This window comes from Macaca nemestrina, chromosome 1, assembly GCF_043159975.1.
Source record: "Macaca nemestrina isolate mMacNem1 chromosome 1, mMacNem.hap1, whole genome shotgun sequence".
Lineage (NCBI taxonomy): Eukaryota > Metazoa > Chordata > Mammalia > Primates > Cercopithecidae > Macaca > Macaca nemestrina.
The window spans coordinates 214,373,146-214,397,789 of record NC_092125.1 but is presented as its reverse complement, the minus strand read 5'-3'; the positions used below and the strand labels follow the sequence as shown (position 1 = coordinate 214,397,789).

The window sequence follows — 24,644 nt, the reverse complement described above, 5'->3', positions numbered from 1 at the left end:
ACTGCAATGGTGCGATCTCAGCTCACTGCAGCCTCTGCCTCCCGGGTAGCTGGGATACAGACATGCGCCACCATGCCCAGCTAATTTTTGTATTTTTAGTAGAGATGGGGTTTCACCGTGTTGGCCAGGCTGGTCTTGAACTCCTGACCTCAGGTGATTCACCTGCCTCAGCCTCCCAAAGTGCTGAGATTATAGGCGTGAGCCCCCATTCCCGGCCTCTTCTTTTTTTTCTTTTAAATAAATATTATTATGATGATTATTTTTCAAGACAGAATCTCACTCCATCGCCCAGGCTGGAGCGCACTGGCGCGATCTCGGTTCACTGCAACCTCTGCCTCCCAGGTTCAAGCAATTCGATCTCGGTTCACTGCAACCTCTGCCTCCCAGGTTCAAGCAATTCTCCTGCCTTAGCCTTCCAAGTAACTGGGATTACAGGTGCCCACCACCACGCCAGGCTAATTTTTGTCTTTTTAGTAGAGACAGGGTTTCACCGTGTTGGCCAGGCTGGTCTTGAACTCCTGACCTCAAATGATCCACCCACCTCAGCCTCCTAAAGTGCTGGGATTACAGGAGTGAGCCATTGCACCTGCCTCTTTTAAATAAATATTAAACAACTGAACTTGGAACCTTCAGAACACATTGGTTATGTGAGATCCACTCATCTGTTTATCTGTTGCACAATCTGCCTGGGTGTGGCAGAACATAAGCTCCTTGGAGGCTGGGACCTTATTGGTCTAGTCTATTGTTGTGTCCTCAACACCTCTGTGCGTGTCTGGCACATAATAGGCACAATAAATATTTGTTGGATAAATGAATGACTCCAGACAACAAATCTATGGCGTACATAGCACTACTAACTGCATTTTATAGATAAGGGAACCAAGGCCCAGGTGTGAAACAACTAGCACAGAGTCAAAGGGCGATGCAGCAAAAATGTAAACCCTGAGCCTCCCCTGATGAGTCCGAATGGCTCCTCCTAGCTCCAAACCTGAAGTGTGAACACCCTTATCTTTGTCGTAAAAAGAGAGGGCCTGGGTACCAACCCTCTGTTCAGTGGGCTGGACTGGGAAGGCAGGCCTTTTGCTTGTTTTCATTCTGTTTCTCCACCGAGAGTGCAGAGGTTTGGACCCCCGTTGAGGCCAGACTGACAGGATTGGAGGAAACAGCTGGGCTGAGTCCGTGCCCTGCAGGAGGGAGCTCACATTCCCGGACTCTGGGAGACAGCAGCTCCCCACAGCTCAGTCACATTCCAGGTCGGTCATTTTCCTGAGCCCAGATGTTTGCTAATGAGCTGGGGAGAGGGGCTTTCAGCCCTGAGCCCCAGTTCTGGGCCCCACATTACCTCGGCCCCAAGAGGCTGGCCCAGGGCCAGGAGGCTCTGGCCTCAGGCCCATGCCCTGTGCCAGCCAGGCCTGTAGGGGCAGCTGGAACACCACTGCCAACCAGGTGCATCTGCTCAAGCTGGGAGACTCTGACGTGACAGGTTCTGCCTTTCCCACTGGGGCCCCTGGGTCCGGTCACCAGTGCAGCATCCCTGCTGCAGCCTGATGGGGAGGAGCATTGAGGCAGCCGAGAGGGTGGAGAGGGTGTGGTGGGCACGGAAGCATGGACTTTGGTGTTGACAGATCTGGGCTCAAGTCCAGGCTTTGTCAATTACTAGCAATGTGGTCTTGAGCAGGTAATGACACTTTTTGGTGTCTCGATTTTTCTCACCTGTAAAACGGGAACAATGATGGGACTGTGGTAAGGATTAGAGATGAAGCAGACAGAGTGGCCAGCATAATGCCTGGCACAAAATGGGTAGACATTACTACCAACTTACTTCTCAGGCCCCCTGCCCACACTGTAGCTTTCCAATAGTTATCAGTCATCACCAGACAGATGGTGACTCAACTCCAAACCCTCTGTCCCTGATTAGGAGGTTGGTGGTGTTCTTGAACCTCCCCGTGTTTGAGAGATGGTGGGCTGCCCTGTCAAAGGCGCTGGCTGGAAGTTGTGGCTTCTACTCCTGGTTCTATGTGTGATCTGACCAGCTCATCAGGCTCCACAATTAGCTTTCTGCAATGTGGGAGTGGATTCTCACAAAATGTAAAACTCCACTTTCCACCCTGCTCAGGGTCTGCATGAAAGATGGTGGTGGTAAGCTTTGGTTGCAAAATGGTAAATAGTTCCTGAGTGTCTAGTGTGTACAGTGCAGTGAGGCTGGTTTCTGTAGTACATGGTACATGGTTATCCAACAGACATTAGCGGGCATGGGCTCTTACCGTGTGACTTTAGGCAAGTTACTTAACCTTTCTCTAGACGTTCCTTTTTTCACTTTTTTTTTTTTTGAGACAAGGCCTCGCTGGAGTGACAAGCTCATTAGGTTCCACAATTAGCCTTCTGTAATGTCGTCCAGGCTGGAGTACGGTGGCATAATCACAGCTCACTACAGCCTCAAACTCCTGGGATCAAGTGATCTTCCTGCGTCAGGATTTTTTCCACTTTTGTTATTTTATTTATTTATTTATTTGTTATTTATTTATTTATTTTTTGAGACAGAGTCTCACTCTGTCTCCAGGCTGGAGTGCAGTGGTGCAATCTCGGCTCACTGCAACCTCCACCTCTCAGATTCAAGTGATTCTCCTGCCTCAGCCTCCCGAGTAGCTGGGACTACAGGCGCATGCCACCACACCTGGCTGATTTTTGTATTTTTAGTAGGACAGGGTTTCACCATATTGGCCAGGCTGGTCTCGAACTCTTGACCTCAAGTGATCCGCCTGCCTTGGCCTCCCAAAGTGCTGGGATTACAGGCATGAGCCACGGTGCCCAGTACTTTTAAAATAGAGACAATACTTACCTCATAGGTTTATTGTGAGAGTGGCAACAGCTTGCAGTGGGATGAGGCACATGGTAAGGTGCTCAATATGTGTGAACTATTATAACGGTCATAGTTACCATTAAGGGGAGACCTATCTGTGCTACATCAAACGGGGATAATACTTTATTCGCTGGGCGTGGTGACTCACGCCTGTAATCCCAACACTTTGGGAGGCCCAGGCGGGTGGATCACTTGAGGCCAGGAGTTCGAGACCAGCCTGGGCAACATGGCAAAACCCCATCTCTACTAAAAATACAAAAACTGGCCGGGCGTGGTGGTGGGCACCTGGAATCCCAGCTACTCGGGAGGCTGAGAATTGCTGGAACCCAGGAGGCAGAGGTTGCAGTGAGCGGAGATCTCGCCATTGCATTTCAGCCAGGGTAACAACAACAAAACTCCGTCTCAAAATAATAACAATAATAATAATAATAATAATAATAATTCAATCATCTCACCTGGCCTGCCCATAAGCAATGAAGACACTGAAATAAACACATGATTCCTGCCCTCAAGGTATAATGGAGGAAAGAGATGTACACAGCTATTCTAGAGGGAAACTGACATGAACAGAAGTTCTCATCCAGTGCTCCAGGATCACACTGGAGGAGGGAGATGCTCCCAGAGGGTCTTGGGAAGGCTTTCCAATCTGGTGCTGTTAGAATATTTGCCAGAGATGAAAGGAGGGGAAGGGAATTCCGGGTAGAGGGAAGGGCGCAGGAAACAGCTAGGAGGCACAGATGCAGGCTGGGTGTGGAGGGTGCGGGTAGGCTGGAGTACACCAGGGAGTTTCCAGCAGGCCACTAGGAGCCACCCAGGATGCTCGGCAACCTCATGAGTCAGACGAGCAGGGCTGCGTCTATCTGGAAGTTTCCAGCCAAGTTAGGTAAAACACATGGACACAGGTAACTATGCTGTAAAGCAAAATCCCCAAGTCCTACAATCGTGTCCCAGTGGTGTCCCTGGGCCACCACTTTCCAGGAGCAAAGTTATTTTCTTACCCCGTTGTTAAGCACACAGAGAATGCACGGCCGCAATCCACCCAAGTGCCCACTGATCAGATAGGAACCCCCGAGGTGAGGCTGGAAGCTGGGGCCAGGCGCTCCACTCTTCTCAGGAGTCAGAGAAGTGAGTTCATTTGCTGGCTTTCTAGTTCCTAATAGTCCCTGGGGCTTTTCGGGATGCTTAACAAGTGTGTGGGGCCGAGAGCAACGCTAGGATAACACTGGGCAAGGTTGAGTGACCCAGGTTACCAACAGCACGGACTTGAACCGGGTCGCATACCGGAGCAGGCGAGATGGGGTGCACCGCAGAACCGCAGAGTGAGGAGGGACTCCTGGTGCCGGGACGCGGCAGGCTGGGGCGCCCCATTCTTGGGGCAAGTCTGCAATGCCCGGTGCCCACAAAAGGGACACATCCATCTTTGTCACCCCGAGGCCTGGCACGGCCTGACGGCCCAGGCTCGCGAAAAGTCGGGCGGAGAGGGTGGAAGCGCAGAGAAACCCGGGGAGGGCGCTTTAGAACGGGCCAGGGCGCCCGGCTGCGCTGCCCTGCTTCTCGGGCGCCGGCCAGGCGTCCCGGCCGCCCCACCACGCCGTCGGAGCGCGCCGAAGCCCAGCCCGGGGCGGGCGGGCGGGGAGAGGGCCCGGGGCCCCGGCCGCTGCGGCGCCCCCTCCTGCGCACCCGGAGGGAGAGGCCGCGCGCGCCCGCCCGCTCTTTCTGCGCGCGGCCCTCCCCGCTGCCCCCGCCCTCGCGCCCTGTTTGGAGGGAGCCACCCTGACGTCGGAGCCGCTCCCCCGCGCCGCGCGCCCGCCCGGGGCCGCAGACGGCGCGCAGCGCAGCCCAGCCGAGCGTCGCGGGGCCGCCCCCAGTCCTGCCGGCCGCCTCGCCGAGCCTCCTGGGGCGCCCGGGCCCGCGACCCCCGCACCCAGCTCCGCAGGACCCGGCGGGCGCGCGCGGTAAGTCCCGCCCGGACCGGCACGCGGGCGCCCGGCTTCCAGAGGCTTCGGCCGCGGGGGCAGCGCCGCGCCCCCAGCCCGGAGCTCCGTCCCCCGGCGCGTCCGGCGGCCGCGGGCACCGGGTGGAGGCGCCGCCGCCGAGCCCGGGAGCCTAAGGGGACCTGGCGGACGCCTCCGGACGCCGGCGCTGGGGACGTGGGCGCGGCATGGGGTGGCCGGGGGGCACCGCCGTGCCCGGAGCCCGTCCCCAGACTCGCCCCGGGGTTCCGTTTCTCGATCGGAGTTTCCGCGACCGGGAGAGAGAGGGAGCGAGGGAGGGAGATGCGTGGCCGGGCGGGCCGGGCTCGCATGTCCCCCGGTCATGCCCGGGCCTCGCCGCGCCTCTCGGCTCTGGACGTTTCCGCCTCCCGCGGCCCCCTCTGCTTCGGTCCCCACGTCCGTGTGTCTGTCCCTCCGTCGCTCCGTTTCCGCCGCTCACTTTCCCCGGGTCTGCCCGTCTCTTACCGTTCCCTGTCTGCCTCCGTGTTCGGCTGCCCGCGTTTGTGTCTCTGCCTCTCGCTTTTCTCTCCCTCTCTGTGTCTCTGCGCTGCCCTCCGTGGGGGTCTCGCCCTGTGTCTGCGCGTCTCCCTGACCCCCCGCCCTCCGATCCAGACAATCCCCCCAGTGTCGGAGGCTCGCCTTCCCCCAGCGGGGTTCACGAATAGTTTCCTAGACCGGGTGCGCCAAACCCTCCCCCTGCCTCCCGCCAGCCCCGAGGCCTGGCCCGGGTCATCTCCCTGGAATTGAGTCTGGGGCAGGGAGAGCCAGCCTTTCCGGGGGCTCAGTTTTCTTAAGAATTCCACCCCCGCGAGGCCGGCTGGACGACAGGCCCTGCTGCGGGCCACCTGCCCGGCCCGCTCCTAGGGCGGGGCGATTCTGATCTTTTACAAGCGGCGGCAGAGGGGGCAGCCGCCCGCCTTGGCGTGGCCGGGGGTTGGCGGGCATCAAGGGAGAAGGCCATACTTCCAGGCTTTCGGAGGCCCTGGCTCCCCTAGCTGGACGCCACCAGCCTGTAACTAGGGGCACCCCAGGAAAACAGAGGTCAGGGCTGGAGGCCAAAGACCGGGCGCTGGCCGGGAAGCAATTTGTCAACAAGGAGCCCCTTACCCTTTGTTACTGCGGAATGGGGCCTCCCTAGACTCCCCCAGATGCTGGGACTGCTTGGGCGTGGTTTGCCTTGAGTTGGGGCCAAAGAAAAGGCGAGGCTGCAGCGTTTCCTCGGTGACCCTCACCCCTCTCCACCCACCCCTGCAAACTGGACCTCCCTCCCGGGCCTGTGTTTTGGAGGGGTGGACACGGGAGTAGGTGTTCTGCATCGGCCAGCGATATGGCCTCATTATTTTAAAGTGAAATTTCAGGCTGAGTTTAGCTGCTTCCCCCGACCCACAACCCCAAGGGTCGGAGGCTGCCGGAGCGGGCAGGGTTGTTGGTGAGGTCTGCAGTGGAACTTCTGCTGAGCAGATGTGCAGCCCGGCCCTGCAGCAGCTCATTAGCATGGATTTGTTTTGGAGACTGTTTTTGGTCTGCGGGCAGGAGGGTCTGCGGTAAGGAAGGCCTTGGCCTGGGTTGGGGGGCTGGCACAGAGGTGGCCACGGCTGGAAGGTGCAGGCAGGCCTGGGTGACACGGGCTCGGCCCTGTGTGTCCGCCCCCTGGACAGTTGACTCATGCTCTCCCCAGTGCTGAAGGAAGGAAGGAAAAGCCACCCTGCCGTGAGACTGGGGTCGTGGAATCACAGTGGCCTTAAGCAGTATGCTGGAGGCAGGCTCCTCCCTGGGGGATCTGCTGAAATGGATGTTCCCAGGCCAGGCTGCCCATTTTACAGGTTGCAAACGTGAAGCTTAGGGAGGGGAAGCAAATGGTCAGTGACTCGAGCTGTAACCATTAGATTCTCCTGACTCCAGGCACACAGAGAGCCAATGTATGAGCTTTGGCCAGAACTCGTCCTCAAACCCCAGGGTGAGCCCAGTAAACCCAGTCGGGCTGACCAGAGCTGGGGCCTGACCTGGGTGAGCAGGGAGCCCCAGGCCTGACACTGCCTTGCCCCTTCACAGAGCAATATTTTCAGTTGCACCATTCAAGGAAGTCCCTGTGCTCATTCCAAAACCTGGAGCGATCGCCCCGCCCTTGCCAAGCCCCAAGCCTAGGGCTGCAGCCCAGCCGCCCTCCACACCCTCTGCGCCCAGCAGCACACTCAGCCTGGCAGTGGGGCACAGCCTGTTTTCTTGAAGTTGGATTTTGGAGGAGGCTGGTGTCTCCACGACCCTGTCTTAGAGTCTGAGTGGGATCTTCCTCCCAGTTCCCACCCTGGCAGGGAATCATGTTGGGCGGCCCTTGACAGTTTCTAAAATTCATTCCCAGCTGTCATCCCACTTGCTTGAGTTTCACCTCAAGGTTTTCCCTAAATCCAGGCTCACTGCGGCAAATGCAGCCCAGACTGAAATAGCCTCAGGACCTGCCCAGGGTCCTGTGGGAGCGAGGGGCAGAAGGAAGCAGGCAGAAGCCAGGGAGGATAAGAGGCCCAAGGTAGCACTGAAAGTGACATGACTGAGGAATTAACTCTGATGGGTGATCTCTCCAGAGGTTTCCATGTATTCTTCAGTTTAATTCTCACAGCTGTCTGTGAGCTGGATATTAGCACTATCCCCACTTTGCAGATGAGGAAACTGAGGTACAGAAAGGTTAAAATGGGACCAAGTGATCCCAGTGCTTTGGGAGGCTGAAGTGGGAGTTCAAGACCAGCCTGGTCAACAAAGGGAGACCTCGTCTCTCCAAAAACTTAGCTGGGCATGGTGGTGTATGCCTGTAGTACCAGCTACTCGGGAGGTTGAGGTGGGAGGATCGCTTGAGCCCCAGAGTTTGAGGCTGCCATGAACTATGATTGTGCCACCACACTCCAGCCTGGGCAACAGAGTGGGATCCTGTTACAAACAAAAACATAAAAATAAAAAGAGAAAGACTGGAATGACTGAACTACGATTTGAACTCAAGTCTGTCATAACTGTGGAGAATGGAGGAGAAGAGCCAGACCCTACCCTTAGTGAGTGTGGGGGCAGAGGAAAGGTGGGAGAGGCAGGGGAGGGGGAGCATCTGGTTTGACAGCCACAAACACTGCATGCTCGTTGTGCGTGCGGACTGCGGTGTCACCTGAATGCTGAGCCCACAGGTAGAATCGTCCATCCCTATCAGCTGGGGCCAAGTGTGGGAAGGTTCCCAGAGGAGGTTCTGGAAGCAGGAGGTGAAGATGGGGAGGGAGAGCCCCACCTTTCCACTGAGGATTCATCAGCCCTGCCCTCCATGGCTCTGCACCGAGTGGTTGCTGGAACTGGTAACAGGAAAGGCCTGGGGTGTGTGTGTGCGTGCGTGTGTGTGTGGTTGTGTGTGCGTGTGTGTGTGGTGTGTGTGTGCGTGTGTGTGCGTGTGTGTGGTTGTGTGTGCGTGTGTGTGCGTGTGTGTGGTGTGTGTGTGCGTGTGTGTGCGTGTGTGTGGGGTGTGTGTGCGGTTGTGTGTGCGTGTGTGCGGTTGTGTGTGCGTGTGTGGGGTGTGTGTGCGTGTGCGTGTGTGTGCGCGTGTGTGTGCGTGTGTGTGCGTGTGTGTGGTTGTGTGTGCGTGTGTGTGCGTGTGTGGTTGTGTGTGCGCGTGGGGTGGGTGTGTGGGTGTGTGTGCGTGTGTGCGTGTGTGTGGGGTGTGTGTGCGTGTGTGTGGGGTGTGTGTGCGCGTGTGTGTGGTTGTGTGTGCGTGTGTGTGGTTGTGTGTGCGTGCGTGTGTGTGGGGTGTGTGTGGTTGTGTGTGCATGTGTGTGTGCGTGTGTGTGGTTGTGTGTGCGTGTGTGTGGTTGTGTGTGCGTGCGTGTGTGTGTGGTGTGTGTGGTTGTGTGTGCATGTGTGTGTGCGTGTGTGTGGTTGTGTGTGTGCACGTGTGTGTGGTGTGGGGTGTGTGTGTGTGGGGGTGTGCGTGTGTGTGGTTGTGTGTGCATGTTTGTGTGGTGTGTGTGTGCGTTTGTGTGGTGTGGGGTGTGTGTGGGGGGGTGTATGTGTGCGTGTGCTTGTGTGGATGTGCATTTTCTTGTGCGTAGATAGGCACGCTTATATGTGTGTGTGTGTGCGCTTTGTTCTTAGGGGGTGCAGGTGGTTTGGGGTATGCCTGCTTTTGTGTGTGTGTGGGTCTGGGGTGAGTGGATACACTCTACCTTGAAAATCCTGGTATATCTGGCCTTGAGTGACCCTGAATATTCAGGCTTAATCCAGAAGAGGAACTGGGGAGGATAGTTCACTTGTTATACCAAAGCCGATCCGCTCTACAAAGGGTTTCGTGGTGGTCGGGAGTCAGGAAGGGGCTGGTGTTTCTTGAAATCTAGGCCGCTCCCGTGTATTTAGGGTGCATTTAGGATGCCTTGCCAGGTGCTAGAATCCAGGCAGTGGGGCTCGGGGGCCCCAGCAGCAGTGCTGTTAATCGAAGCCTCTTTCCTGGGGACTGGGAGGCCGTTGCTCCTGGTCCGGCTGGGCTTCAGAGTCCCGTGGGGAGCACATTCAGGTGCCCAGGCCATGCCTCGTACCTGGGGGGTCACACAAGGAGGGCCGGGCCCCGGCATCTCAGTTTTGGCGGGCATCTCAGGAAAGAGGCTTCACAGGCCTGACCCCCAAGCTCGCCTTCCTGGGGGACCCTCTGGACCGGGGCTTCCAGGAAAGCAGCCAGGGCAGGGCTGCTGTGTTTGTTCCTGCTCTTCCCCGGAGTGGGAGCTATGGGTGGGTCACTTCCTTGACCTGTGCCTCAGTTTCCACAGTGCCAAAATGGGTCTGCTGGTGTCACCTCCCAGGGAATTTCCTTTCTGTGTGGGCAGCAGCTCAGAATGTACCAGGCATTGGCAGGGGGCCGCTGAGGAAGTGGAGGGCTTGGATTTGGGAGTGGTGGGTGGGTGGGGTTGGGAAGAAGACACTCACCTGTGCTAAGGACACCTCCTTTACAGCCTCACAGCGCCCCCGTGAGGAAGGATAGTGTCACACATACCTTTACCTGGGCTGCAAGAGCCAGGGGCAGCCATGGCCACAAGACAGTTGGCTAGGGAGTCAGCAATGGGATTTGACCTCTGGTTTATGGAGCCCCCAGGCTTTCAGTCCAGGCCGTGGCTGAACGCTAGGGTGCTAACAGGAATGAGAGGCACAGTCGGCTGGGGCAATGGCAGGAGCTCCAGGCCTCATCCTAACTCCAGATTCCATCCTTTCTTGCTTCTTTCTCTTCCGTGAACCTTTTCACCTGCCAGGGTAGCCGGGCGTTGAACCTGCTACCATCCAGGTTCAAATCCCGGTTCTCCTGTTTACTGACAGTGAAAGCCCAAGCAGATTTCTTAGCCTCTCTGTGCCTCAGTTTCTTCATCTAAAAATGGAGGAAAGAATAGGATCAGGCGGTTGTTGTAGGACAGAATAAATTAATATCCAGTCACACACCACGTAATGATGAACCACATACACAATGGTGCTGCCATAAAATTATTATTATTATTATTTTGAGATGGAGTCTTACTCTGTCGCGCAAGCTGGAGTGCAGTAGTGCAATCTCGGCTCACTGCAAGCTCTGCCTCCCGGGTTCAAGTGATTCTCCTGCCTCAGCCTCCTTAGTAGCTGGGACTACGGGCATGTGCCACCACACCCAGCTAGTTTTTATATTTTTAGTAGAGATGGGGTTTCACTGTGTTGGCCAGGCTGTTCTCGAACTCCTGACCTCAAGTGATCTGACCACCTCAACCTCCCAAAATGTTGGGATTACAGGCGTGAGCCACTGCGCCTGGCCTCCCATAGGATTATAATACCGTATTTTTACTACACCTTTTCTTTCTTTCGTAATTGTATAGTGGCACAATCCTGGTTCACTGCAGCCTCAACCCCCCAGGCCCGAGTGATCCTCTCACCTCAGCCTCCCAAGTAGCTGGGACCATAGGCATGCACCACCACGCCTGGCTAAGTTTTAAATTTTTGTAGAGATGGGATTGCCTTGTGTTGCCCAGGCTGGTCTCGAACTCCTGAGCCAAGCAATTCTCCCATCTTGGCCTCCCAAAGTGCTGAATACCTGATATAGCCTAGGTATGTAATAGACTAGACTATTCAGGTTTGAGTTCACTCTATGGTGTTCACAGAGCAACAAAATCACCTAATGGCACATTTCTCAGAGTGTATCCCCATGGCTAAGTGATGCATGACTGTAGTTGCACTCTTATATTTAGTTCAAAATTCAGAACCTCTGCTTCCCTCCTGAGAGCCATCTCTGACTGCACCAACTCCAAACAACTGCCTCCTGTTTACCCACATCCCTGGACCTCCCCTCAGGGGACTGTCTGAGTGGGCATAGCGTCTGGGCCCCCAGCTCCCTGCCCTTACCCTTGCCTTTCTCCCCATGCTCCTAAAAGTGACCCCTGCCCTCCTAGAAGTGAGTGAGTGTGGAACTGCAGGGACCTGAACGGCCCAGGGCAGGGCATTGCTTTGCCTGACTTGCTGGGGACCTTGGGACAGCCCCTTGCAGAGGAGGGAGAGACTTGGCCTGGGAGATCTCCAACTTTCCTTCCCGCCCTCGCTTTTGGGGAGTCCCATGACTTGCTGTATGACCTTCAGGGTGGGAGGAAGGGTTGAGAATCTGGGTGAGGCTCTCAAGGCTCGGGAAGGAAAGTATGATTGCTGCTTAAAAAAAAAAAAGGATGAGTTGCTGCTTGAAGAAACAAAAATGCATAAACCAACAAAAAAGAAAACCTGCTAGCCAAGAGCCCACCCCACCTCTGCTGGAAAACCCCCGGTGGGGGCAGCCTGGGCTCTTCAGGGCTGGGCAGGAGGGCGGGCGGAGGTAGGTGTGTCTGAAGGACGGCCATGTGTGGGAGAGGCTTCACCTGGCATCCTCGCTGCCTCCTGTTCCAGCCCAGCCTTGGCTCTGATGCTGGCCTAGCCTTTCCCATGATCCCCTGAGGGGAAGAGAGCTGACCTTAGTGGGTGCCTCCTAGGTGCTGAGTACCTTCATTTACTCCTCCCAGTTCTTTTCCAGGGAGGGTGCAATGCTGCCCATATTAGGGTTGAGAAAGGCGGGTTCTGAGGAGTGAACTTATTTCTGGGAGTCATACAGCTCCTAAGGGGAGGGGCTGCAGTTCAAACCCTGGGGACTGCAGGCTCCACGCTTCCAGGGCAAGCCCCGGGAGAATGCTGGAGCTCCACGCTGCTGGCCCGGGGAGGCTGAGGCCCCAGCACCCTGTGGAGAGCCTGCCAGGGCCTGGTGGGTTGGGTTACAGCACCCCTCTGTGGGCACAGCTGGCCCTGTGATGACCTCAGCTGTGCACTGGAAAGGGTGGAAGGTAAGGAGGGGGCCTTCTGCCTCCGTTCGTCTCATTTCTCCTAACCTCTGCCCCAGCCTGACCCTGATAACCAGTTCCTGATCTCTGGGCCTGCAACCTCTTCCAAAAAGTCACCATTACCCCATCTCCCAGTAAGCCTCCATTAGCCTCCGCCCCAGTCTCAACACTCAGCTGCAGCCTGGTCCTGACCCACAGCCTCAGTTGTGACCTCTCCCAATTCCAACTCCAAGTGCTCACCGCAGCCTCCCTCCCTCTGTCTGTTGCTCCCTCCCTCCCTCTCTCCCTCCCTCCCTCTCTCTCTCCCTCCCTCCCTCCCTCCCTTCCTTCCTGTTTTCTTTCCTGTCCTTTTTTTCCCTTTCCTTTTCGACAGGTTCTTGCTCTGTCACCCAGTCTGGAGTGCAGGGAGGGATGCAGTCATGGCTCACTGCAGCCTCAAGCTTCTGGTCTCAAGCCATCCTCCCGCCTCAGCCTCCTACATAGCTGGACTACAGGTGTGCACATCACAACACATAATTTGATAATAAAAAATGTGATATCACAATGTGATCATAAAAAAATATTTTATTTTATTTAGAGACCAAGTCTCACTTTGCTTCCCAGGCTAGTCTTGAACTCCTGAGCTCAAGCGATCCTCCCGCTTTGGCCTCCGAAAGTGCTGTAATTACAGGGGTGAGCCACCATGCCTGGCCCAGGCTACTTTCATTACAACCCCAGTCTCAATTCCAAATCCACATCACTTCCTGCCCCAGCCACCTCCCTGGCCCCCTGTGACCTGTTGTTTCTGAGGAAGCAAGATGGGGTCAGATATAGGAGGACAAGAGTCCCTGGGCCTCTCCAAGGGTCTAGGGGGCCAGTCCAGCCCAGGGAGCCCTGGCCTTAAATGGACCTCCAGGACCCTTCAGGTGTGCTGTGGGCAGACCCTGACTCAGGAGTGAGGAAGCCTCCTGCATGCCAGGCTTGTTGAAAAATTCACTGGGTTGCCAGTTAGGGAGGAATCCATTCCGTTTTGTTAGGATGTGGTTGTACTGGAAACATGGGTTTTGTCAGTGAGACCGGAAATGCATGGGTGAGGGCCTGGATCATGACAGGAACTCATTTGGGAGGCGGCGGGGGCAGCCTGTCCGACCTCACTTCCAGCTGCCCTTCCTCCCCAGTGGGCTGGGAGTGGGGCTTATCCCGGCATTGGGGTCCTCTGAGATGGAGACCTGCAGGAGAGGGGCAGGAGCTGGGAGAACTTGCTGGATGGGGAGCAGAGCACCTGGAGGGGGTCACAGCCCTGCAGGAGCCCCGCTTAGCCAGCCCACCTTGAGACCTCTACTCCCCAGACACTTAAGTACTTGGCTCTGGGCTGGGCACAGTGGCTCACACCTGTACTCCCAGCACTTTGGGAAGCCAAAGTGGGCGGATCACTTGAGGTCAGGAGTTTGAGTCCAGCCTGGCCAACATGGTGAAACCCCATCTCTACTAAAAATACAAAAATTAGCCAGGTGTGGTGGCGAGTGCCTGTAATTCCAGCTACTCAGGAGGCTGAGGCAGGAGAATCACTTGAACCTGGGAGGCGGAGGTTGCAGTGAGCTGAGATCATGCCACGACACTTCAGCCTAGCGACAGAGTAAGACACTGTCTCAAAAAAATAGATAAGCAAGGCCAGGCGCAGTGGCTCATGCCTGTAATCCCAGCACTTTGGGAGGCCAAGGCGGGCAGATCGTGAGGTCAAGAGATTAAGACCATCCTGGCTAACACAGTGAAACCCCGTCTCTACTAAAAATACAAAAAATTAGCCAGGCATGGTGGCGGGCGTCAGTAGTCCCAGCTACATGGGAGGCTGAGGCAGGAGAATGGCATGAACCCGGGAGGTGGACCTTACAGTGAGCCAAGATCATGCCACTGCACTCCAGCTTGGGCAACAGAGCAAGACTCCGTCTCAAAAAAAATAAATAAATAAATAAATAAATAAATAAATAAAAAAATAAAAAAATAAAAAAATAAAGTACCTGTCTCTGCCATCTCCACGGCCCATGGTAGGATTGTCCTAAATGGGATGTTCAGTCCCAAGCCACCTGAGTCCTGGTGCTGGGCTTCTGTGGGGCCACAGGGACCAGGACCTGTCCCCTCTTCCTCCTGATTTAGCCTCACCCAGGCCCCTCTAGGGACTGTCCCAAGATAAAGAATCCCTGACTGAGGGCAGAGCTGCCTAGGAAGCCTAATCAAAATGCAGACTCCTACCCACCCTAGAACTTTTACTTCGCAAGTCCCTAGGGAATTCTGATCATTTGTCAGGTTTGGGAACCACTGGCCTGGGTCACTGCACTCATTTTACAGATGGCCGGGAAACAGGCCTGAGTGTCCCGGTCACCCAGCACGTGTGAACCCCATGCCCTTTCTCTGCTGTGCTGTCCTCCGAGGGTTTGGGGGCCTCCTTGAAGAAGGCACTACCTTCATCTCTGAACCTCTCTGAAGCCTCCCTGCCCCGTGCCTTTTGCATTGAGAGGCATGGGTGAAACTCACTGGGGCGAGTCGCCTGCAAGTGGAATCCTTTGACACAGACTGTCCTGCAGCGCCACCTTTTGGCAGATCATGGTATTGTTTTAGTATCTCGCTCCGTCCTATAGCAGGGGAATTGCAAATGGCTAAGTGCTTAGCTTTGATTGGCTCCTGCTTGACTCGTGTTAAAGTGGAGCTGGGGGCAGTGATCTGTGTAGAGCCCTCGTGGATTCGAGTTTCTGATGAGGCATCTTAGAAAGCAGTACTGTCTGGTTCAGGGTCAGTTTTTTTTTGCCTGAGGTCTGGCCAGCCAAGGTGGCCCAGGAATTCACTGCAGGCCAGGTGCGGTGGCTCACGCCTGTAATCCCAGCACTTTGGAAGGCTGAGGCAGGAAGATGGCTTGAGCCCCAGGAGTTAGATAGTAGCCTGGGCAACATGGCGAAACCTGGTCTTTACAAAAATTAGCCGGGCGTGGTGGCAGACGCCTGTAGTCCCAGCAACTTGGGAGGCTCAGGTGGGAGGATCACCTGAGCCCAGGGAGGTCGAAGCTTCAGTGAGCCATAATCATGCCACTGCACATACTTTCTCAAAAAACAAAACCAAAAAGAAATCACAGCAACGTGAAAGTTAAGGCTAACTTTTCAAACATCAGAATCTGGCAGCAGTTGCAGTGGCTTTCCAGGAGACGTGGTGTGCAGCCAGCCCCTCGAGGGCTGTGTGGACAATGTTTTGTGTGTTTTCCTGGATGGCCCACAGCAGCAAAGGGAGAAAGGGGGTGGTAATTTTTCAACACTGGACATGTGCTTGAACACTTCGTAACTGCAATCCTGCGCCAGGCAGTGGTACCATCTCCCCTTTTTAGATGAAGAAACTGAGGCACCGAGATAAAAAGTAACTTGCTCAAGGCAACATAGGAAGTTGTAAAACCAACACATATGGAATGTGTATTATCTGCTAGGCCCATTTAATATCTCATCTGACTTTACAGATATCCATCTGATGTAAGTACTACTCCCAGCTCCAATTGTGAGATTCAGAGGGGAGAAATAACTTGTCCAAAGTTGCACTTGGTTAGTAAGTGGGAGAGCTGGGATTGCGCCAAGGAGTCGGACGCCAGAGTCCATGCTGTAACACCACTGCCCGGTCCCCTGCACCTTGCTGTGCCTCACCTGGCACCTGTGCTCTGTTCTAGGGCTCTGGAGGCCACGGGCATGATGCTTCGGGTCCTGATGGGGGCTGTCCTCCCTGCCATGCTACTGGCTGCCCCACCGCCCATCAACAAGCTGGCACTGTTCCCGGATAAGAGTGCCTGGTGCGAAGCCAAGAACATCACCCAGATTGTGGGTCACAGCGGCTGTGAGGCCAAGTCCATCCAGAACAGGTGGGACTCAAGGGATGGGTGGGGGGATGCGGACAGGGGCCCAAGAGGGAGGAAGAGGACCAGGGCTGCCCATCCCTGCCTCCCCGACAGTGACACGGGCACGTGACCTCTCCTCCCACAGGGCGTGCCTAGGACAGTGCTTCAGCTACAGCGTCCCCAACACCTTCCCGCAGTCCACAGAGTCCCTGGTCCACTGTGACTCCTGCATGCCAGCCCAGTCGATGTGGGAGATTGTGAGTACTGCCTGCCTGCCCCACCCAGCCTCAGCCTGGAGCCTGCCCCGGCCTTGGCCTTTCTCCCCAGGCTCCTGTATTCCAGCAGATGACCACAGGGGCTTAGCAAGGCCCCACTGTGTGCAGGGTGAAGGGCTTGTGCTGGGGATGCAGACGTGGGCCTCCCCACAGGATGGCTCAGAAGTCTGACACCAACTTGTACAGGACAGGGATGTTCCCAAAGTTCCATTCTGATGTCTCTCATGGGCTGAAGTCCTTTCAGGGACTTCCTGTTGTTATAGGATGAGACCAAAATCTTTGCCCTGTCCCGAGAACCTAGCATGGCCTGGCTCAGTGGCCTTTCCAGCTTCTTCCTGCTTCCCGCCTTCCTTACTAGCTTGATGCTTAACACAGCCGCCTGCTTTCAGTTCCTCGCACCTGCTCCGTTCGCTCCTACCCCAGGGCCCTTGCACCTGTTCTTTTCCCTGCTTGGAACACATTCTCTGTCCCCTGCTTGGAACACCTTCTCTGTCCCCCTTCTCCAGTTCACTTCTATTCATTCTTCTGCCCTTGGCCCAAGCAGTGTTTCCTCAGGGCCCCTTTCCAGGCCCCCTGACTGGGGCCCACCCTGGTACCGTTGGCTCTCAGAGCACAGTGTGCCTCCGCTTCGAGCGCAGTTCACACTTGCAGTCTTCCACCTGCATCCGGGTGATTTTGACAGGTCTTTTCCCCCAACTAGACTCTGATTTCCTTGAGGGAAATGTCTTTGTGTCCCCAGAGCTGGCACAGGGTAGGCGCTCTGTGGAAGGGAGGAAGGAAGAGAGGAAGGGAGGGAGAAGGAAAGAAGGCACTTAGACGGGTGACGATAGGGGCAGAGTAAGAGGTAGATGGGGTTCCTGCAGGGCAAGCCTCAGTCGGGCTGGGCTTTGGGGTGGGGTTCTTTTGAGGAAGCAAAGTCTGAGCTCAGACCCAAAGGCACAGTTTGGGGCAAGTGGTAGGTGGGGTTTGGGGAACCTTCCAGGCAAAGGGAACAGCAGGTGCAGAGTCCCTGAGGCAGAGCCCAAGCACAGGATTGGTAAGAGTGGCTCAGGGTCGGGGTAGGGAGGCCAGCCAGCCGGCGGCACCGGAAGGTCCTGCGTGGCCTTAGTGAGGGGTCAGGGTTTGTCTCCAAGTGCAGGGGGATCCGGGTGGTGGGGGGTGGATTTTAGCAGGGGCAGACCACACTGGATTTCCCTGTGGCTGCCGGTGGGGAATGGGTGGGAAGGTGGCAGGACTGGATGTGAGGGGACGGCTCTGGTGGCTTGTGCAGGGGTTCAATTTCCCCCTCCCCCTGGGACCCTGGCGCTAACTGGCACCACAGGCGGGCTCTGGGATTCTTGGTCCCATGAGGAAGTATTACCCTAGGGGCTTCCTCGCCTGCCCCAGGCCTTTGGAAACATGCCACCCCTTCTCTCTTGCCCTCTGCAGGTGACGCTGGAGTGCCCGGGCCACGAGGAGGTGCCCAGAGTGGACAAGCTGGTGGAGAAGATCCTGCACTGTAGCTGCCAGGCCTGCGGCAAGGAGCCTAGTCACGAGGGGCTGAGCGTCTACGTGCAGGGCGAGGACGGGCCGGGATCCCAGCCCGGCACCCACCCTCACCCCCATCCCCACCCCCACCCTGGCGGGCAGACCCCTGAGCCCGAGGAACCCCCAGGGGCCCCCCACACGGAGGAAGAGGGGGCTGAGGACTGAGGCCCCCCGACTCTTCCTCCCCTCTCATCCCCCTGTGGAATGCTGGGTCTCACTCTCTGGGGAAGAGTCAGGGGAGAGGCTGAAGCCCCTCTTTGGCACTGGATGGACTTGGATACAGACTCGGACTTGGAATGCTGCCCGGTTGCCATGGAGATCTGAAGGGGAGGGGTTGGAGCCAAGCCGCACAATTTAATATATTCAAGAGTGGGGGGAGGAAGCAGAGGTCTTCAGGGTTCTTTATTTTGGGGGGGGGGGGTGGTCTCTTCCTGTCTGGCTTCTAGAGATGTGCCTGTGGGAGGGGGAGGAAGTTGGCTGAGCTGCTGAGTGCTGGGGGAGGCCATCCAAGATGGCATGAACCAGGCTAAGGTCCCTGGGGGTGCAGATGGTACTGCTGAGGTTCCGGGCTTAGGGTGAGCATCTCGCCAGCCTCAGGCTGGAGGGACGGGCTGGGCTAGAAAGACCACTGGCAGAAACAGGAGGCTCAGCCCCACAGGTTTCCCCGAGACCCCTCACCCCACTTCCCATCTCCAGGGGAGCGCCGCCCCAGTGGCACTGAAGTGACCCTCCCTCAGCGGAGGGGTTTGGGAGTCAGGCCTGGGCAGGACCCTGCTGACTCATGACACAGGAGCTGGGAGCCAGGCTCTCTGGGCCTTTCTCAGGCTTCCTTGGCTTGCCTGGTGGGGGAAGAGGAGGAGGGGAAGGAGGAAAGGGAAGAGTCTTCCAAGGCCAGAGGGAGGGGTATGACCCCCCAAGACCACCCCTGAAGATGAGCATCCCCTTCCTCTCCCTGTTAGAAATGTTAGCGCCCCCCACTGTCCCCCAAGTTCTAGGCCCCCCAAAAAGCTGCCAGAGCCAGCCGCCCTCTCCCAGGGATGCTCTTTCTAAATATGGATGGGTGTGGGAGGGAGGGGTTACCTCCCTTGCCTCAAGGTTCCAGAGGCCCTAGGTGGGATGGGCTCACTAAACCTCGGGGAACTCCAGGACGAGGAGGACATGGGACTCGTGTGGACAGCCAGGGTTCACTTGGGCTCTCTCTAGCTCCCCAGTTCTGCCTGCCTCCTCCCTCCCAGCTGCACTTTAACCGATAGGTGGGGACCTGGGGGGAGGCCAGGGCAGGCAGGCCATGAAGAGAGCCCCTCTGTGCCCAGCACTGCCTGCGTCTGCTCTTCAGTGCCCAGGGTGGCTGCCAGCCCACCGCCTCCTGCCTGGGGTGGCCCGGCCCTCCCGGCTGTTGCGACGCGGGCTTCTGGAGCTTGTCGCCATTGGACAATCTCCCTGACGGACCCTCAGTCTTCTCATGAATAAATTCCTTCAACGCCCGTGTTCTTCTCCTCACTGAGTGGCTCTGCCGACCCAGGTTCTCCAGAAGTGCCGGCAGTGAAGCCCAGGGGTAGCAAGGCCTGGGCCCAGGCAGTGGGGTGCTGAGCAGACCTGCCTGGCCCCCAAGTGTCACCGCTGTCTCTGCATCCTTGTGGCCCTCTCCCTGGCTTGCCGTGTGCACCCCTGGCTCCTGATCCTGTCTCCCCAGCTTTCACCTCTTTCCTTGGGTGCTGGTTTCTGGCCTCGCATACACCTTGGGTGGGCCTCCAGAACGGGGCTTCATGGATTTTGGCCCCTCGTCTCCTGGGCTTGCCTCATGCCATGTCTTTTCACCCACACAGTGGTCCAGGATCAGCCCTTGCCTGGGCCTGGCCTGCCTGGCCCCCTGGGAGAAGGGGAAATGGTCAAAAGTATTGGTTACAAATTAATATATAAGGCTGGGCCCTGTGCCGGGTCCTTGCCCAGTCCGCACCACCGCCCAGTGATGCGGATGTTGTCCTCATTTTATAGATGAGGCATATAAAGAGCAGGCGCTAGTAAGTCATTTTCCCAGGGTCATGCAGTGAAGAAATGTCATCAGCAGGACTGGAACCCAGGCATCGGCTCATGGCCCACACCAAGTTTGGGCACGGCACCACTCATTTGATATTCAGCAAGTCCACAGTGGGACATTTCACCTTTGTTTTACAGAGCGGGAAACGGGCTCTGGAAGCACAGGTGACTCACATAAGCTCACAGTTCCCTTGACTCCTGACCTCACATCACATCTGGACACTTAATGGCAGCACAGTCTTGGGCAGGACCTGCCTCCATCCTGTGTCTGGAACAGAGCTGGGTATGCATTCATAGATAAATAAGGGCTGGGCACAGTGGCTCACACCTATTATCCTAGCACTTTGGGAGGCTGAGGAAGGAGGATTGCCTGAGCAATGAAAAGTGATTCCCTGTCTCTATAAAACATCAAAAAATTAGGTGTGGTGGCACACGTCTGTAATCCCAGCTACATGGGAGGTTGAGGCGGGAGGATTCTTTGATCCCTGGAGGTCGAGGCCGCAATGAGTCATGTTCGTGTCACTGCACTCCAGTCTGGGCGATAGAGTGAGAACCTGTCTTAAAAAAAAAAAAAAGGAGGAAAGGAAGGGGAAGGGGAACAGGAAGAAGGGAACGGAAGGAAGAACAAAGAAACTTGTAAGGGTCTGTTGGAAATAAAGCAATAAAGCAGGAAGGTGGGTTGGCCTGGGTGCTGCAGCCTGGAATGCCAGTCAGAGTTCAGACTTCATTCCCTTTGCACTGAGGTGCCCTAGAGGTGTCTGTGCAAAGCTGGGTTTCAGGAGACTAAGCTAGGTTGGAGGAGGGAGATGCTGCGGCCATCAGGGGTGACTGCAAGAGTGTAGGCGGGAGAGGATGGGGCCAGTTATGTCAGGCAGTGGAGTTGGAGAGGCAGGGCCGTGAGAAGCGCTGCTGATTGGATGTGGGAGCCCAGCGAGAGGGAGTAGCCGGGCGTGAGAGACGTCAATTGAGAAGCATCCCTTGGTGCGCCACCTTGCGGGGATGGAAGGAATTGCATACTGCATCCTCCCCCAATGAGGAGGGACTTAAAAGTCTTTTTTTTTTTTTTTTTTTTTTTTGAGACGGAGTCTGGCTGTGTTGCCAGGCTGGAGTGCAGTAGCGCGATCTCGGTTCACTGCAACCTCCGCCTTGTGGGTTCAAGTGATTCTCCTGCCTCAGCCTCACGAGTAGCTGGGACTACAAGCGCGCGCCACCATGCCCAGCTAATTTTTGTATTTTTAGTAGAGACGGGGTTTCACGGTGGTCTCGATCTCTTGACCTCGTGATCTGCCTGCCTCGGCCTCCCAAAGTGCTGGGATTACAGGAGTGAGCCATCGTGCCCGGCCTGGGACTTAAAGTCTTTACAAGGGATTAACACTGATAGCGCAGATAGCAACGCAGGCCCCTCTCCACTTCGTTTGCCTGTATGGAGCCAGCTCTCAATTGGTTTCCTTCCTCTGCTCCAAGCCTCTGAGGAGACTGAGTCTGCTTGGGTTCATATCTTAGCTGGACCACTTCCTAACTATAGTCTTGAGCAAGTCACATAAGATCTCCGAGGCTCACTTTTCCTATGTGCAAAATGGGGAATAATGGTCACACCTACCTCACTCTTAGGGTGGCAGTGAGCGTTAGGTGAGTCAGTGCACATGTAGAGTTCAGGACATGCCTGGCTTTAGTACGACCTCAATGGATGTCAGCTGTTATTATGATTGAGAATGAATGATTGGCCCAAGCTGCAGGGTGTTGCACTGATAGTTTTGTTCATTTATTCATTCATTGAACAGATATTTATTGAGAGCCTAATATGTGCCAGAGCTCCAGCATGAACCAGACAGACAGATCCCTGCCTTCAGGGAGTTTACCCAGTTGTTCAGTGTCTTCCGGCACAGAGCAGCTTTGGGCTGGCTGGCTACCTCCCTGGGGCCTTGATTTCTCCATCTCTGTCACGAGGCGCTTGCCCCAGTCCTCATGTATGGACAGGCATGGAGGTCTGGGGCAGACAACTCCCTAAAACTTAGCTGTTCCGTAGTGGCACCTGCTATCTCCTGTGGGGAGGAAGCTCTCATGGCTAGAAGTAATCAAGCAAAAGCTGAGTATTCTTGAAAGCCCTCTTTATCCTGAAATGTTAAGAGGTCTAGGACTTCATTATTTCATGACCCAAATGACAGTTATAGGATCACACACACGAAGCGTCTATAAAGGTCTCAGCCAGGTATAGGACTCATGCCTGTAATTCTAGTGCTTTGAGAGGCTGAGGCAGGAGGATCACTTGAGGCCAGGAGTTTGAGACCAGCCTGGGCAATACAGCAAGACCTTGTCTCTACAAAAAACTTAAAAAATTTAGCTGGGTATGGTAGCGCACACCTCTAATCCTACCTACTTGGGAGGCTGAGGTAGGAAGGTAGCTTGAACACAGGAGTTTGAGGTTACAGTGAGCTATGATAGCATCACTGCCTCCAGCCTGGGCCACAGAGCGAGACTCTTGTCACTAAAAAAGAAAAAAAAAAGTCTCAAGTTCAAGATCATAACAGTATGGCCACAAGGTGGCACCCCAACCCTGGCCCAATCTTAAAATAAAATTTTAAATTTTAGTACAGATCTTATTCTAACAAACATCAGTGGATCCATCACCCAGAATGAACAAATGTTAAAGTTATTGCCAGGTTTTCTTTAGTTTTGTTTGTTTGTTTGAGACAGGGGTCTCACTGTCACCCAGGCTGAAGTTCAGTGGCTATTCACAGCTGTGATCCTAGCTCACTGCAGCCTTGAGTTCTTGGCCTCAAGCAATCCTCTCACCTCAGTCTCACAAGTAGCTGAAACTAGAGTCGTGCACCACCACGCTCGGCTAATCTTTAGGTCTTTTTTTAAAAATAAAATATATCAAGTATTGTGGAAAAGTGAAAGCAGAAAGACTAATATTCTATACACTACGTACAGATTTTTACAAAGCAACATTTATCAGGCAAAATTTTTCACTCATCCCATTCACAGCTCCACTGGCTTGGTTTCATAGCAGCAGAGAATTTGAGAGTCTTTGCATAACTTCACAGAGCAAGTGGCAGACTCTGGATGATGATCCCAGGTTGCTGGGCTCCCAAATCCTTCCACACAGCACCTCTCAGGGTTGTCGTTGTCCACATCAGAAATCCCTGGGCTCAAGGATTTGGCACAGAGTTGAACGCATAACGATTGTGCTGATGGGAACACTAAGGCCAAGAGCTAGCATTTTTTTTTTTTTTTTCAGATGGAGTTTCGCTGTTTTTGCCCAGGCTAGAGTGCAGTGGTGTGATCTCAGCTCACTGCAACCTCTGCCTCGTGGGTTCAAGTGATTCTTCTGCCTCAGCCTCCTGAGTAGCTGGGATTATGGGTGTGCGTCACCACACCTGGCTAATTTTGTATTTTTAGTAGAGACGAGGTTTCATCATGTTGGCCCGGCTGGTCTCGAACTCCTGACCTCAGGTGATCTGCCCGCCTTGGCCTCCCAAAGTGTTGGGATTACAGGCATGAGCCACCGCGCCTGGCCTGTTTTCCAACTAGCGTTAACATAGTACCAAAGACACAGATTACATCAATGTCATTTAATCCCCTCAGCAACTCTGTGAGCAACTCTGTGAGGTGGGTGCTGTATTGTTCTGCTAACTATTACAGAAGAGAAAACTGCGACCCAAGGAGATGGAGCCACTGGCCCTGAATCCCAGAGCTGGGATGGAGCTGGGATCCCAAGCCAGGTCTTTCTGACTCTCTGCCCAGGCTTGCTGTACTACGTTCTGTTCCTTGGGGGCATGGCAGAAGTCGCCACAGTGGTGCAGTGTGGTGGCAAGGAGGAAGGACAGGCCTCCTCTATCTGCTTAAAAGATGCTTCTGTGGGCAAGGCTGGGGCTCTGAGCACCAAATAGCGGCTTAGAGTCGGGGGGTGGGTGCTGCAGGCTCTGAGGTGCCTGTGGGGAGGTTTTTGACCATCTGTGATGGGCTGTCTTTGCCATGGGCATCGAGCAGATTTGAGTTTCAGTTCCACTTCACCACTTGCTGCTGGTGATCTGGGGCAAGGCCCTTGGCCTCTCTGAACCTCTCAGCATTATTGTGGGGATGGGAATAAATGACTGGAGGAGTAGGAAAGCCCCTGGGGACATCGCAGGAGCCTTCGATGTGGGAAGTATTATTTTTCTGTTTCTGTGGAGAAAAAATGATCCCACCCTGTTCTCTTTATACTACTTTTTCTTCTTTTTCTTTTCTTTCTTTCTTTCCTTCCTTTCTTCCTTCTTTCCTTCTCTCTCTCTTTTTTTTTTTTTTTTTTTTTTTTTTTGACAGAGTCTTGCTATGTCACTCAGGCTGGAGGACAGTGGCACAGTCTTGGCTCACTGGAACCTCTGCCTCCCGGGTTCAAGCGATTCTCCTGCCTCAGCCTCCTGAATAGCTGGGATTACAGGTGGCCGCCACCACGCCCAGCTAATTTTTATATTTTTGATAGAGACGGGGTTTCACCCTGTTGGTCAGGCTGGTCTCGAACTCCTGACCTCAGGTGATCCGCCTGCCTCAGCCTCCCAAACTGCTGAGGTTACAAGCCTGAGCCACCGCGCCCGGCCCACTTTCTTTTTTTTTTTTTTTTTTTTTGAGACGGAGTCTCGCTCTGTCACCCAGGCTGGAGTGCAGTGGCCGGATCTCGGCTCACTGCAAGCTCCGCCTCCCAGGTTCACGCCATTCTCCTGCCTCAGCCTCCCGAGTAGCTGGGACTATAGGCGCCCGCCACCTCGCCCGGCTAGTTTTTTGTATTTTTTAGTAGAGACGGGG

General features: G+C 55.2%; 1 protein-coding gene across 3 annotated transcripts; it reads left to right on the top strand.

The window, feature by feature from the left end:
- Nucleotides 1–4,633: 4,633 nt before the first annotated feature.
- Nucleotides 4,634–19,306, top strand: LOC105483107 (NBL1, DAN family BMP antagonist). 3 transcript variants are annotated; one of them, XM_011743759.2, is made up of 4 exons: nt 4,634–4,815; nt 15,856–16,044; nt 16,166–16,277; nt 17,724–19,306. In XM_011743759.2, exons 2-4 carry the CDS (start codon nt 15,875–15,877, stop codon nt 17,985–17,987), a joined length of 546 nt encoding a protein of 181 aa, XP_011742061.1. In that variant the 5' UTR covers nt 4,634–4,815; nt 15,856–15,874; the 3' UTR covers nt 17,988–19,306. The 3 variants fall into 3 exon arrangements, with proteins under 3 accessions (XP_011742061.1, XP_011742063.1, XP_070955466.1); XM_011743761.2 differs by lacking the exon at nt 4,634–4,815 and adding an exon at nt 6,301–6,398; XM_071099365.1 differs by lacking the exon at nt 4,634–4,815 and adding an exon at nt 12,565–12,670.
- Nucleotides 19,307–24,644: the final 5,338 nt, after the last annotated feature.

Bases quoted from the DNA above. Each gene is read 5' to 3' on its own strand.
- LOC105483107 (XM_011743761.2), top strand. From the start codon at position 6,316: ATGTGCAGCCCGGCCCTGCAGCAGCTCATTAGCATGGATTTGTTTTGG. The intron at 6,399-15,855 runs GTAAGGAAGGCC...GCTCTGTTCTAG, and splicing joins TGCGGGCAGGAGGGTCTGCG to GGCTCTGGAGGCCACGGGCA. The intron at 16,045-16,165 runs GTGGGACTCAAG...CTCCTCCCACAG, and splicing joins GCCAAGTCCATCCAGAACAG to GGCGTGCCTAGGACAGTGCT.